The 14,419-nt window shown below is 44.4% G+C and overlaps 1 protein-coding gene across 1 annotated transcript; it reads right to left on the bottom strand.

The window, feature by feature from the left end:
• Nucleotides 1-225: 225 nt before the first annotated feature.
• On the bottom strand, nucleotides 226-1,032 carry LOC138940339 (tropomyosin-like). The gene has a single exon (XM_070309158.1). The coding sequence runs from the start codon at nucleotides 1,030-1,032 to the stop codon at nucleotides 226-228; it is 807 nt and encodes a 268-aa protein (XP_070165259.1).
• Between the last annotated feature and the right edge of the window lie 13,387 nt (nucleotides 1,033-14,419).

A 14,419-nucleotide genomic window follows, 5' to 3' on the forward strand; every position in this document is an offset into this window, starting at 1 on the left:
CCTCGTTTGCACTTTTGCTCTTAAGCGGTACAGCCCACGCGTATTTGCTTAACGCGTCGATAACGGTGAGTATGTAGTTGTGGCCTTTGTTGAGTCTCGCGTAAGGACGCATCTCGACCACATCCGCCTGCCATAGGTCGTATCCACGCACCGCGACGCGACGACGCGGGAAGTTTCTTCTCGCGGGCTCGTGCAATTCCTCGACTAGTCATTGTTTTTCGATGCTCATAATTCTCTCCTCTTTCTCTCGAGAATAACGCTGGGTGGAATCTCTCTCTCGAGCGGCTCGCTGCTCCCGTTAATCTTCACCAGTTCCCTCATTCTTCCCGATAGCTCGTCCGCGTCTCTCTTCAATCGCGACGTTGAATTTTCTAATTCTCGTATCTTCGTCTCGGATTTCGCCGCGCAATTCGCCGCGACGCGCGATTTTTGGGTTAGTTCCTGTATTATTTTACCTTGATTGAACAGTATTTTATGATTGCTCGCGCTTCTCGTCGAGAACTCCGCCGCGTTGAGCGATATTTTAGTATTTTTCGCGGCATCGATTCGATCGCTTAAATCCTTGATTCGTTTATCCAAAGCATCGATCCGTTTATCTAGAGCGTTAGCGCTCGCTTCTATTCTCGAAATGGAATTTTCTACGGCGTCTATTCGTTTACTCAGAGCGTCGTCGCGCGCTTTTATCTCGGAAACGAAACTCTCTGCGACGTCTATTCGTTTACCCAAAGCGTTATCGAGCTGGGCGAGTCTCGTGAACAGTAGAATGACGCCCTGCCACGCTTCGTCCGCGTCTTTTCTCAATTGCGATGTGATTCCCTCGACGTAGCTTTTGCTCGTCGCGTCGGCATCCTTCTCAGGCTGAGTCAAGCGTTTTATCTTACGCTCTCTCGCGTCGTACTCGATGGAAGAGCTTAGACACAGCGCGTTATCGCACACGTAATTTCGCAGAGACTCGATAGCCGGACGTAGTCTTCCGGTTCTCGCGTCGTAGCCTCGGTTTCTTAGAGGTGTGCCGAATTTGCTCACGGACATCGCGAATTCCGCGTACGACTGCGACGGTCGTCGACGCGACGATTCGATTTATACGATCGCTCCCGTCTCGCGAAGCTCTTCAATTATCGATAGAATCTCGTTTTCGTGAGCGTTGTTGCCGGCTCGACGCGAAGCGTCCAACAATCGCAGACGATCCACTAATTCATTCGGATCATCCCAATGAACGTAATCGATTCTATTGTTCGTGACTCGCATAGTCGACGGTACGCGACCCGCGCCCGTTTTTTTCGCGCCGCTGACGTGAATAAGCGGAGCGATAATGGATTTGTATTTGTATCCCTTATTTCCTAAGACAGACTTTTTAGGATCATGATCGCGTCTATGAGCGTTCGTTGTTAACAATATACTTCTGTACGTTAATTTATCCTTTTCTGTATATATGAGGTTATTAGGAATTTTCATAAAGATTAATTCGTACAAACCGGGAGTACTAATGTATTTAATCTCATTTATGAATATGGAATTATTCGCTACGTCGAATCGCTTATCGCCGAGCATCGCGCTTTTCTCGCCGATGTAAACTCCGTAAACGTGATCGATCTCGTTCGGTGCTTTCCCGCCGAGAAGAGCCCCCATATACTTTCGCCCCAACGGTCCTAGCCGACCGTGCGATATTTCGCGACCTTGAGAAATTCGCGAAATTTGTCTAACGGGTATTTCGAGCGTCGAGGGCGATTCGAGACTCTCGGATTCGAACGCTTCCTCTTCGGTTTCGTCTCGCGCGAATGGATCTATCTCGATGGAATACTCGTTTAATGGAGTAGAGACGGCGTCCAATCGTCGTTGCGCGCGTATTCGTTTCGCCTTAGGTTTTTTCCAAACGGGAGTCAGCGCTTCGTCGTTCCATTTTTCCTCGACGCTCGTCGTCGCGAGCGAGGCGTCGATCGCGTCTCGCTTTATTGTCTCGCGTTTAATTTCGTCTCCCTTGCGCGATCGGCGATGCGCCGCAGCGGTTTGACGATCGGTTTGAAATGACTCTCTATCGCGATCTCGTTTTCCATTTTGCCGGTCTTCAATGCTCTGTGTTTTTTACGAATCGACGCGCGCGTCTTAGCGATCTCTTTTGCCGTCTTTTCGCGTTCACCGATATTTGTCGAGGCCATTGCGACTAATGAATCGATTCTTTTCGCTCGCGGGAGAGAGCGATCGGTGCGTTTGACGTATCTGCGACGACTGATCGCTCTACGGTACAATGAAGTCGTTAAACCCTCGTCTGTATCTACCGGCGCGAAGCGCTCTATCTTTGTCGATCACTAAGAAACCATATTTATACCGCCAACACGCGCGACATAGCGCGTGAAAATTCTCGTACGACATATCCGTGTTCACGTGATCATTGTATGCGTGACGCAAATTAGTGCCGTCCTGTTTAAAGAGAATCAACGGATTCGCCTTATCTCGAATCAAATGCTTCGGTATTTTAGCGTACGTTTGGCACAGATAGAAGCAATCGACGTTCGAGTGTCGACCCATAGCGAAATACTCCCTGATAGTATCTTGTTTGTCGCACGCTACGTCGTCGAACACGAATATCGAATACGGGAGCGCTTCACTGGGCGGAATAACGTCAAAGTTATTAGAAAATGTGAAATAACCTATATCTTCCATCGGTGTTAATAAATTCTCTAAATATTGATATTTAGGCTGCTGCAACGACTTGGAGTAAACGTAAACGTTCTCGAAGCGTACGCCATGCGGACTCTCCAACAAACTTATCAACGCGTTCGTTTTACCGCAACTAGAGGGGCCGCAAATGACGCAGCGAATAGCGCTCGATAATAGACGACCGTGTCTGCGCGCTTCCTTCGACGGTCGCGCCCTATTGTCGAGGTTCGTCACCTTTATCGCGATCGGTTGCCGCACGAAGCGCATTCCTCTCGCCGCGCGCGTGCGCGGTACACTCTCGCGAGGCAGGGCGAGACCTTTTTATTTATATACGAATAGATCGCCACCGATCGCGCAGTAGCGAATTGCGCGCGGTGAATCAAGATGTTTATCCTACTAATAGATGGCGACGATATTCTCGATTTCACTACCGATCAGTTGCGGTATATCCCAAAAATAATTTTGCTAAAGCACTTTGGTCGCTACGTGGAACGATTGTGGGAGAAACTACCCGAATATATAAGAGTGAATCCGGAGGTGCGGCGCTACCGTTGATGCCTAGAGCATTATAATCGCCCCTGGCAACGAACGCACATCGACGGTCATTAAAGATTGCGGCGAATGCAATTCGCGAAACGGCGGTACGGTGTGAGCTGTGGCGCTGGCTTATTGAACAGAGCGATAAATGCGCTCCCTTTCGAACTACATATACCTGGATATCAATTTTGCGGGCCGGGTACCCGTCTCGCGAAACGACTCGCGCGAGGCGATCGAGGCGTCAATCCTTTTGACGCGGCCTGTCGCGAGCACGACGTCGCGTACTCGTGAAGCGGCGAGCTCGCCGATCGACACGCCGCCGACCGCGCGCTCGCCGAGAGAGCGCGCGAGCGCGTCGCGGCGAGAGACTCGACTCTCGGCGAGAGAGCCGCCGTGGCGGTTGTATGGATGGCTATGAAATCGAAAACGAAACTCGGAATGGGTACGACGAAAATCAAGAGAAGAAAGAGCAAAATAAGAACGACCGCTACGAGGAAAAGAACGCTTTCGATAGTGAAACGCGGTGGCTTCTTACCCCTATTACCGTTATTGGGAGCTCTCGGTTCTTTGGCTGGGAGAGCGGCGGGAATCGCGAAAGCGGTGAACAATCGCAAAGGGGCGCGACGACAGCTGGAGGAGTTGCAGCGCCACGATCGCGCGATGGAGGGTCGCGGTTTATATCTCGCGCCGTACAAGCGCGGGAGTGGCGCGTCTTCGGCGAGAAGAACAGAAAACGCTACAAAAAAACTTCGCGTAAACAGACGCTAGAGATCCTCCCATCCGTCGGAGCAACGACGAATGAACAGTTAAATTGCGCGGCGATACTCTCGCTCGTGCCTCACTTTAGAGGCGTGTTTATGCGCGACGCGCTTCCGTCGCGGACGCGCCGCGACGAGAGCGGCATTGTGAATTTAGACGACGCGTCCGGACCGGATACTCATTGGGTGGCGTACGCGAAAAAAGGGGGCGACGCGATTTACTACGACGGTTTCGGCAATCTTCGTCCTCCGCGCGAACTCGCGCGTTATCTCGGGCGCGACGTGAACATTCGATACAATCGTCGCTCCGAGCAGACGCGCGATCAGAATATCTGCGGACAATTGAGTCTTCGATTTCTCCGAGGAGTCGATTGGAAGAATCGCCGACTATAATATCGACCGTCGTTCGTCGGTCGAGCACAGTTCGATCGCTCTCGCCGATCATGTCGCTGACTCTCACTCTTTCGAAGCAGCGTTCTCGCGGCGAGTTATTTTCCGCCTCTTAATTTAAACGACGACGATTACGAGTTAGGTTTAACCAATCTCGAAACTTATAATACGATACCGAATGTAAATTCCGCGAATAATAAATTTTACTTCGATGATAACGACGAGATTATCGCGATTCCGGTGAGATCTTACGAGTTAAGCGCTATAAGCGCGTATCTAAGAGCGGCGATTTGTCACAAACGATGAGCGAGAGAGGAGAGGCGAGAGTGCGAAAACGAGGAACCGGAAACGAGCGATGACGATTACATATACGATGTTGGCGGCTATTTCGAAGACGATGAGAATGGTGATAAGAGTGAAAATTCTATAACGCTTCGCGGTAATGATAACACTATGAGAAGCGAGATTAAATGCGCGTATCGAGTAAATTACACAAAACCCGATAATATCGGTTCGCTACTGGGTTTCTCGTCTCGCGTGTTACAACCGAATAAATAGTACGCGTCCGATAAGCCGATAAATATTATGGCCATTTACCTCATTCGGGTAGAGTGCAACGTCACGACAGGGGCGTATCATAACGATAAATCCGCGCATACTATACACGAGTTCGCGTCTAACGTTCCACCTGGATAGAAAGTGTCGGAGATCCCGACGCAGATCATTTATTTCCCGATCATCGCGCGGACCATTACCGATATAAACGTGCGTGTTGTGGACCAGAACGAAAAATTGATCGATTTTCGTGGCGAGGAGATCACGATTCGCCTGCACGCGCGGCGAAAACGGTAAAGAAGCGCGCGATGCTCGTAGTGAACGGGTCGAACGCGAGAAACGCGCTCGTCGTTACCGTCGCGTCGCCTCTAGACGTGGAAAAGAGAAGGAAGAAGGGAGGAAGACTGACCGTCGCCAACGCGGCTTTCCTGCGCTCCTTGGGTTTCGTCGTGCCGAGGACCGCTTCTTCGTAAAAGCGGAATGTGCGACATTATAAGCATCGGTGGGGAGCCTATCTTCGACGATCGCATCGTTAAGATCGAGACTCACACGTACAACCCTTACGCTAATACCATGTTCGGGAATAGCGACGAGATACGAATTCCTATACAACAGCAGGATTTATACACGTTACCTTGCGACATTTTCTCTACGTCGAAGGCAGACTCGAGTCGAAGGAGGCGCCGAGCGCACAAGGGGAAATCGCGTCAGTGACTGATAACTGAGCGTCGCTTTTCGCTCGTGGGATCTCTACGAGTTTCCGCTTCTACAAAGCACGACCAAACACTCGTGGGCCGTCAAAGCGGCGACGCAGCTCGAGAAACCGCGATACGTTATCTTCGCGCTACAATCCGGAAAGAGAAACGTTCTGTCCGAGGAGCCTTCTTTATTCGACGATTGCAAACTAACTAATGTCAAACTGTATCTTAATTCCGATTTTTATCCTTACGACGACATGAATCTAGATTTCATAAAGTCGATAAACATAAAGTCGTCGTGTTATACGACATGTACTCGAAATTTCGAAGAACGTACTACGGATGTGAGAATGACGAAGCGCTCTTAAATCTGAATAAATTTTTATTCTACGGCCCGCTCGTTGTCATCGATTGTTCTCGACAAAACGAATCGATTAAAAGCGCCACCGTGGACGTTCGCATAGAGTTCGATTGCAAGGAGAACATTTCCTCTAATACCACAGCTTACTGTCTTATCATTCACGATCGAGTGGTGGAGTACAATCCGCTCACCAACGTTGTGCGCAGAATCGTATAAGCGCGATGATATTCAAAATATGAAGAGAGAATAATAGAGGCGCGCATTTCGAGTACCGCTAATAACGACGATGGACGCACCGATCTTCGTCGATCTTCAAGGATTCGTAGTTAACGAGAGATTCGTCGCGAAAGAAATAGCCGTGTTAAGAAATGGCGTAGAATTAACGCATCACATCTTTCGCCCGCCGATGTCGTGGGATCTGCTCACGAGAACGGAAAAATCGCGAGCGTGTTGGCTGATATCGAATCATCACCAGCTAAAGTGGAACGATAGACACGCGAATTACGGGTCGATGAAGAGACTCGTTCGAGACGCCGTGTGTCGAGGATCTAGCCCCGATTCGACGGTGCAGATCTATGTCAAAGGTAACGAAAAGAAGAAGTGGCTGATCGAGATCTTGGGAAACGTCGCCGACGATCGCGACATAGTCGTCTCCGTCGAGACTATCGACGCCGATTACGAGGACATCGAACGTTTGGAGACTCTGAACGCTTCGCGGGCCTTTCGCTGCGGATATCACGCGAAGAATTGCGCGTTAGAGAACGCGTGCAAATTGTACGATTGGTGGTTCGAGCGGCGCGATCATTTGCGCGATATGTGCGATTGATTTTATATTATAAATTATATTGAATTATTGTATATTATACGTAATCTATAAATTTAAGCTTTATATATAATGTATCAAATCAATTATATTACTTTATATCTACTCATTTGTATTATAAATTATATTGAATTATTGTATATTATATATAATCTATAAATTTAAGTTTTATATATTGTTGTGCCTCTAGCCGCTAAGGAAGAGGTCTTTTGGGATTTGTACGCCCAAAGGATTAGGATCCACGCTCGAAATAAGACACTCCCGGACGTTAGGTATAATTTAGTATATTTTGCAAGATTTAATACACTTTCACTTATTCGCGATTATAATAGTCGGGCGCGATACGTACGGTACTTCGATAATATTGAGCGAGCGAGTAGTCTGCGAGTCGTCTCTCGCGAGTCGTCTCTTTTTCTTCCGCTCGCGAGGTGCATCTCGCGCTTATTATATCTCTTAATTAATTAGGTCGTTGATTGGGGAGGAGTGTGGTGTCCCTGACCGGAGCATGTCTCGTGCTCCGCTTGTCAGTCTGTCTCGTCAGCTGCTTACTCAGCTTCCGAGAACTTGACCGTGACTTCCTTCTCTTTAGTCACGTATCTTACTTTTATTTTATTAATATCCTTTTATTTTTTACTTTGCTCTTTCTTAATTATCTTTCCTTGATCTCTTTTCTAATTTTAATGCTTTGCTTTACTCAGCTCTTTCTTACACTTTTCTGTTTAACTTTATTGTTTTATTCTTTAATATATTAAGAAATTGGTCGGGTTACGACATCCCTCCCCCTTTGGAAAAAGAAAATTAACTATACGTGAATTTTCGTCTACATATTATTTCGGTATACATTTTTCGCATTTTACAATTGTTTCTTATATTTACTTTATTTTAATATAACATTGCAGTGTTAGTTATCGCGGTGTCGGTTTCTATCTCAGCTGTTCTATTCGATCCGCTTGCGGTGCCGTAGATGTGCTCTTGAATAATTTTCGGTTTGCACATCGGATTTATGTTAGTTTCTGATAATTTTTTCTTTTCCGTCTTACATTTTTTCTTAGCGTATATAATTGCTATTATGGTAATTATTATTATTATTGTTATTCCTGTGCAACTTGAAGCTACGGGATATATAATGTGTCCGTTAGTAGGGAAATAATTGTTATTTAAGTCTTCGTTTGTGTCGTCAAGTCTTTCGCTTAGGTCCCTTAATTCTGTCGGGTTTCTAATGACTTTTCGCAATTTTATCGGTCTAATTTTGTCAAATGTTTTTTCGTTTCGTTCGTTGTGTGTTATCGTAAGATTGTAGTCTGGTAGCTTTGTCTGTACGATCGTTATTATCGCGGGCTTTTTTGTCCGTATTGTGACGTCTTGTGTTGTTAGTTTACATTTTTCTTTTAATGTGATTTGTCCGCTTCCTTTTATTTCTATTTTTCGCGTTGCGTCGTTTTTGCACGTTATTTCTATCGGTTTCGTCAGGCGTAAAATATGTTCGGCTATCTACATCTATCGCTATTAGTGGTTGATTTACCTCTATAAATATAAATGTATTGTTATATTTGTGCGTAGGTAGTGGGATTGCCTTTATTATTTCATACTCGGGGTATGTGATTAGCGGAATCTTTATAATCGTAAATATATTTGTATTATCGTAATAGGCGCTAATTGTTAAGAACTTTTCGATGGTTCTCCAATTTTCTGCGGATATTTGAAATGCTGTTTCCTTGAGGTTCTCTATGATGCTTTCTATGGGTAGTAATCTTATGTCGATTACTCCTCCTTTCGCGTTGGTCAGATGCGCGATAATGTCTGTAAGATCGTTTGTTAGGTCTTTTATTATGGCATTTAATATTATAAAGTGTTCGTCGAAATCTTCTCGTTGTCCATATCCGACTTCTGCTTGTATCCAGGCTTGTCGCATCTTCTCTGTTATATTTAGAAATTGTTCTTCATTTTCTTGCAGAATTTTCTCAACATTATCCACATGTGCAATTGTTGCGTTTAGTATTTTAATCTGATTTTTCATCGCGTGTTGCAGCGTTTGCTGATTTCTTTGCATAAGATTTAATTGCTCTTTTATAATTTTTTCGTCGTCTGCGTCCATTGTGCCGAAGAGTGTTTTGGCTATCGTTCCTAGACCGTCGATTAACCCTCGTTTTGTCTTCTTGGGTGCTTGGTACGCGATTTTCAGACGTTTCAGCAGTTTTTCTGCTTGTTCTCTGTCCTTTTCTGCTATCTGTAGCAGGTTGTGACAGGTTTCTTTCATTTTTATTTGCAATGGTTTATCGTAGCATAGAGCTCTCGTCTGTGTCATATAGTTTTTTAATTGTTCATGTCGATGGTTCATTGCGGCGATGTCTAGTTTTATCACCATTTTCCATGTGGATTCGATTTAGCTTATCTTGCCCATTTTTTCGAAGTAGATACCCGGCTCATATTTAAATTCTTTTATTTCTCCTTGGGTATCGGGTTTGGTTTCCTTGCAGGTGCTCCATGTAATCAGACTCCTGTAATAGAAACTCTGTATTATATTATAATATTTCTTAGAATCTCTCTCTCTCTCTCTCTCACACACACACACACACATGCGGTACACTTCCTTTTTTCTCTGGATGCATATGCAGCTACTTTTGCTTTTGTCTAGCCCTCTCCATGCTATTTATTCATTCTTTTATTCAGTCTGTCTTTCGACGTCGTCTTGTCTTGAGCGTTTCCGTTTTATTTTCTCTCGCGCTGTTTTATTGTGCTTTCATGGCTCCGAATTCGAGTGAGCTTCGTTTCGCTGTGAGGCAGGATTCGGTGCACGATAACGAACGTCGCGCGTGGCAGGATCCGGAGGAGCACGATCATTTTGCTCGCTCCTTTCGCGATCAACTCTCGGCGCCCGCGCTTGTTCGCGAGATCGACTTGCTGGGTCTTCCAGATTTGGTGGTCGATCGTGACGTTGCGTTTGTGCCGGAAGTGCCTGTGGACGCGCCGCCGCCCCATATCAATCGAGGTCGCGGACTCGCGTTCCGTCTGGATCCGGCGCCTCGATTTGTGGGTCGCGGTCGTTTCCTTAACCCTGAGTCTCGTCCTGCGGGTCGTGGTCAGGCCCTCCTTCAGGCTATGCGGGAGTGGAATCTGGGTCGCGGTGCTGGACGTGGTCGTGGAGGACATTAAGGTAGGAACTTCTTTAATTTTTTTTTTCTTGTCATCTATTCTATTTTTATTTTATTCATGCGTTTTTCTTTTTTCTTATCCTATTTTCTTATCTTATTTTCCTTAATTTTCGATGAACGGTTTCAGTCGGTTTATGTGGACGCGTATGGTTTTCCTTCCCCTTTTTATCGTGTAGTTCACTTCCGAATTCTTTTCGATTATTGTGTAGGGTCCGGTCCATAGTGAGTCCAATTTCTTTGATCGTCCTCGGCGAACTGTTTCGTCGTACAAGAGGACTTTTTCTCCTACCTTAAGTTTAATTTCTTTCGTCTTTTTATCATAGTTTTCTTTGGTTTTTATTTTTTCATTTCTTAGATGCTCTTTTGCGACTTGCTGTGTGGCGCGTAATTTTTCTTTTAACTCTTGCGCGTAATCATCATATGTATACGTAGGCTTAGGCGGTTGCGACAATGTCGTCGGTAATGTTGCCCGGTGCCCGTAAATTAATTCGAAAGGTGTGAACCCTGTAGCCGTGTGCGGTGTTGTATTGTACGTAAACATCGCGTAGGGAATCCATTCGTCCCAATCCGTTTGATCGGCATTTATATAATGTCGGAGGTATTCGGCTAGCGTTCGGTGAGATCATTCTAGCGCTCCGTTGCTTTCCGGATGATACGCGGTTGTTTGAATCTTTTCGATTTTTAACAATTTACATGTGTTTTTAAATATTTCACTTAAAAAATTTGTTCCTTGATCCGTTAATATTTTTTCTGGGATACCGTGTTCAAAGATTATTTTTGTCGCGAATTCTTTTGCGATTGTCGCGGCTTCCTGGTTCGGTATCGGGATTGCTTTACTAAATTTTGTTAGATTATCTTGGAACGTTAAAATATATTTATTTTCATTATTAGTAATCGTTAGTGGACCTACGATATCTAAAGCACATTTTTCAAAAGGTTTGTCGGCAGTGTCCGTTATTATTAGCGGTGCCTTAATTTTTCGCGATAATTTGTTTTTTTGACAAAATTCGCATTTTGTTATATAGTCTTCGACATCTTTTGTCAATCCTCGCCAGTTGTGCATTAGGCGAATTCGATTAATCGTGCGTTCTTTTCCTTGATGCCCTCCCACAGGTGCATCGTGATATTCGTATAGGATGCGTCGCTTCTCGTCTTCCATGTATTCTCGCGTTATCTTCATGTCGGGGCTCTCATCCTCCTCAACGCTGTTGATATCCGCCACGTGTCGACTTAGTGCGTCAGCGTTTCTGTTCGCTGTCCCGGCCTTGTGTATGATCTCGTAATCGTATTCTTCTAATTTTAGCCTCCATCTAATTAATCGAGATCCAGGGTCGGTTACATTAAATAACCATACGAGCGATTTATGGTCTGTGACTATCGTAAATTTTGTCCCGTATAAGTACGGTCGAAAATGTTTAACGGCCCATACTATTGCTAATAGTTCCTTTTCGGTCGTATTGTAGTTTTGTTCGGCTTTTGCTAGTATTCGACTGGCATAGGCTATTGGTTGATCCTGGCCTATTTTTCCTTGCGATAATATCGCTCCGATTGCATACTCTGATGCATCGGTTGTTACTATGAATTCCTTTTCAAAATCTGGATATTTTAATAAGGGTGCCGTCATTAATTTTTCTTTAAGCATTTCGAATGCTTGTTGTTGTTCCTGAGTCCACTCGAATTTATTTTCCTTTTTCGTTAGCTTCGTTAGTGGTTTCGCAATCTTTGAGAAATTTTCAATAAATTTTCTATAATACCCGGCTAATCCTATAAAAGCTTGGATATCTTTTACTTTTCTAGGCGTCGGGAAATTTCTCACAGCTTCCAGTTTAGATGGATCCGGCGATATTCCGTTTTCCGTAATTATATGACCTAGATATGTCACTTCTTTTCGTAAGAATTCGCATTTGTCAGGCTGTAGCTTAAGGTTATTTTCTCGCAATCTTCGTAGGACTTCGATGAGTCTCTTGTTATGACCTTGTAAGCTCGCTCCGTAGATTACGATGTCATCTAAGTATACTAAGCATTTTATTCCTTGTATGCCTATCAGTATTGAATTCATTAGCCTTTGAAATGTGGCTGGCGCATTTTTTAATCCAAAGGGCATTCTATTGTATTCGTAATGCCCGTGAGGTGTGGAAAAAGCAGTTTTGCCTTTGTCGCCTTCTTCCATCGGAATTTGGTGGTATCCGGATGCTAAATCCAGTGTTGTAAAGTACTTGGCGTTTCCCAGCTGATATATCAGTTATATTCGGTAGGGGAAATGAATCTCCTATAGTTAGATCATTTAATTTCCTGAAATCTACGACTACTCGTAATTTCGGTTTTCCTGACGCATCGGCTTTCTTAGGGACTACCAATAACGGTGCGTTCCACTGACTCGTGCTTGGTCGGATTATTTTATTTCTTAACATTTCTCGGACTTGTCGATTTACTTCCTCTTTATGCTTCTCCGGCAGGCGATAAGGCCGTACGTTGACCGGTGAGCTATCTGCTTGCGTTGCAATCTTATGCGCGACGGTATCTGTGCATGTCAGTGGTTCTCCTTCGATATGCATCACGTCGCTAAAATCCTGGCAGACTTCCATTATTGTTTTCTTTTCTTCTTTATTTAAATGTTGTGTACGTAATAATCGTAATACCTTTTCACTACGCGAAATTACTTCCTCTTTATTTAGCGTTCGTATTACGTTAATTTCTTCTGTTTCGCCTCGTTTGATTTCCTCTATATTTACTTGCGGCATTAGCATTTCGATTGTGTTATCCGTTGTATTTATAATGCTGGCTGCACATAGGTTATTCGTAGGTTCTACCAGACAATTACCTATGAATATTCCTGGTATCGTTTCTTCTGCCTTTATCACGCCTATCGTGTTCTTGTCAGTAGCGACCTGTATTATAGTTTCGCTACGTGGTTTCAGCGTCATTTTTAGATAGGGGTAGAGCTTTAAGATATGCTGTCCTACCTTTAATTGTTTTGTTTTATAATTGCAAGTGGCTTGATGCTTTCGTAGGAAATCAACTCCTAGTATTCCGTCATATTCTATCGGAAAATAATCCTTAACAACGTACATAGTGTGGTTAATTCGGCGCTCTCTCAGAGTTATTGTCGCCTTAAATTTCCCAAGTGTACATATCTTATGTCCCGTTACGCCGGTGAGCGTTATTTTTTCTTCTTCTATTAACGTTTCGCCTTTTAAATGTTTCACTTTAATTAATGATATTGCGGCTCCTGTATCGAATAGTAAATTTATTTTTTCGCGTTTCGCTTCTCGCATTGGTAATGTGACGAGGTCCAATCCTGTCTGTATATGCGGCGTATTTTTGAAGTGTGATACTTGATATTCCATTGCAGGTCGGTGCGATTTTCTTTCGTTCCTTTCCTCCTCATCGCTATTTTGCGTGGAGTTAAATTTCTTTTTTCCTTGCTCGCTATTCTTGCGGTTTTTATTTTCCGGTCGCGAATTATATTGTTTGATTCGGCTCGATTGATCTCTATTGGGTCGTCCGTGTAATAACCAACATTCCTCGCGATCATGTCCGGATTTCTTGCAATAGTGGCAATATTTATTGACCGTGTTTACGCGGGGTTGTCTATCGGGTTTCGGCAATGAGAATCGATTTGTATATCGGCTAGTTCGACAATCTCGGCCGTAATGCCCAATTTTTCCGCATTTTTGACATTGCACGTTTATTTTATTTTCTTGTTTATAGGTCGGTGTGAAATTTATTTTGCTTCGCGTACCGGTCGCGGGTGGTCCTTTAACCTTTTCTTCCGCGCTGGCCGCTGCTATTGCTTCTTGCAACGTAGCATATCCTCGCGATCGAACAATTGTTTTAATTTCGTCCTGCAATCCTATCTGGAAATTCTCTAAGGCTTGTTGTTGTATTATTTCCATTATTGCGCGTTTATTATCTACTGTATGATGTCGTCCTTCCATCATTGATTCGTATAGCTCCATGGCTAATTTGTCTGCTCTCAGTCCGTAAGTTCGTGCGCTTTCTCCGTTTTTCTGTTTTAGCGTATTGAATTCGATTTGTAGATGTGTCGTACTCTTTTTACTTGCATAGCAGACCTCTAATTCATTTTTTAATTGTGCGAAGTCTCGAATTTTTCGCGTTTGGAAATCTAGCATCGCTCTGCCTTTTAATTTCGTGCATAATACTGCTCCTAATAGCGTTACTTCATCTAACGGGTCGATGTGTTCTACTGCATATGTAGTCGCGCTAAAAAATTCTTGTAATTTATTGGGTGATCCGTCGAATTCCGGAATCATTCCACGAGCCTCTTTTAATGATAAAAATCCGCGTCCTCTTCGATGTCGTACATCCTCGGGTGTGAACTCGTATACGGTCTCGGTTCTTTCTCTCGGCGGAGTTCTATGCCCGTTGTTTTGTCGGGGTTGCGGTCCTCTAATTTTCAAATCGTATATCTCGGCATGCATACTTCTAATTTCTCGTCTAATTTCCTCTCTCATTTCCCGCAATAT

Source organism: Polyergus mexicanus, unplaced genomic scaffold, assembly GCF_030449975.1.
Source record: "Polyergus mexicanus isolate NDT 795.1 unplaced genomic scaffold, iyPolMexi1.0 SCAF_16, whole genome shotgun sequence".
Lineage (NCBI taxonomy): Eukaryota > Metazoa > Arthropoda > Insecta > Hymenoptera > Formicidae > Polyergus > Polyergus mexicanus.

Bases quoted from the DNA above. Each gene is read 5' to 3' on its own strand.
- LOC138940339 (XM_070309158.1), bottom strand. From the start codon at position 1,032: ATGTCCGTGAGCAAATTCGGCACACCTCTAAGAAACCGAGGCTACGAC.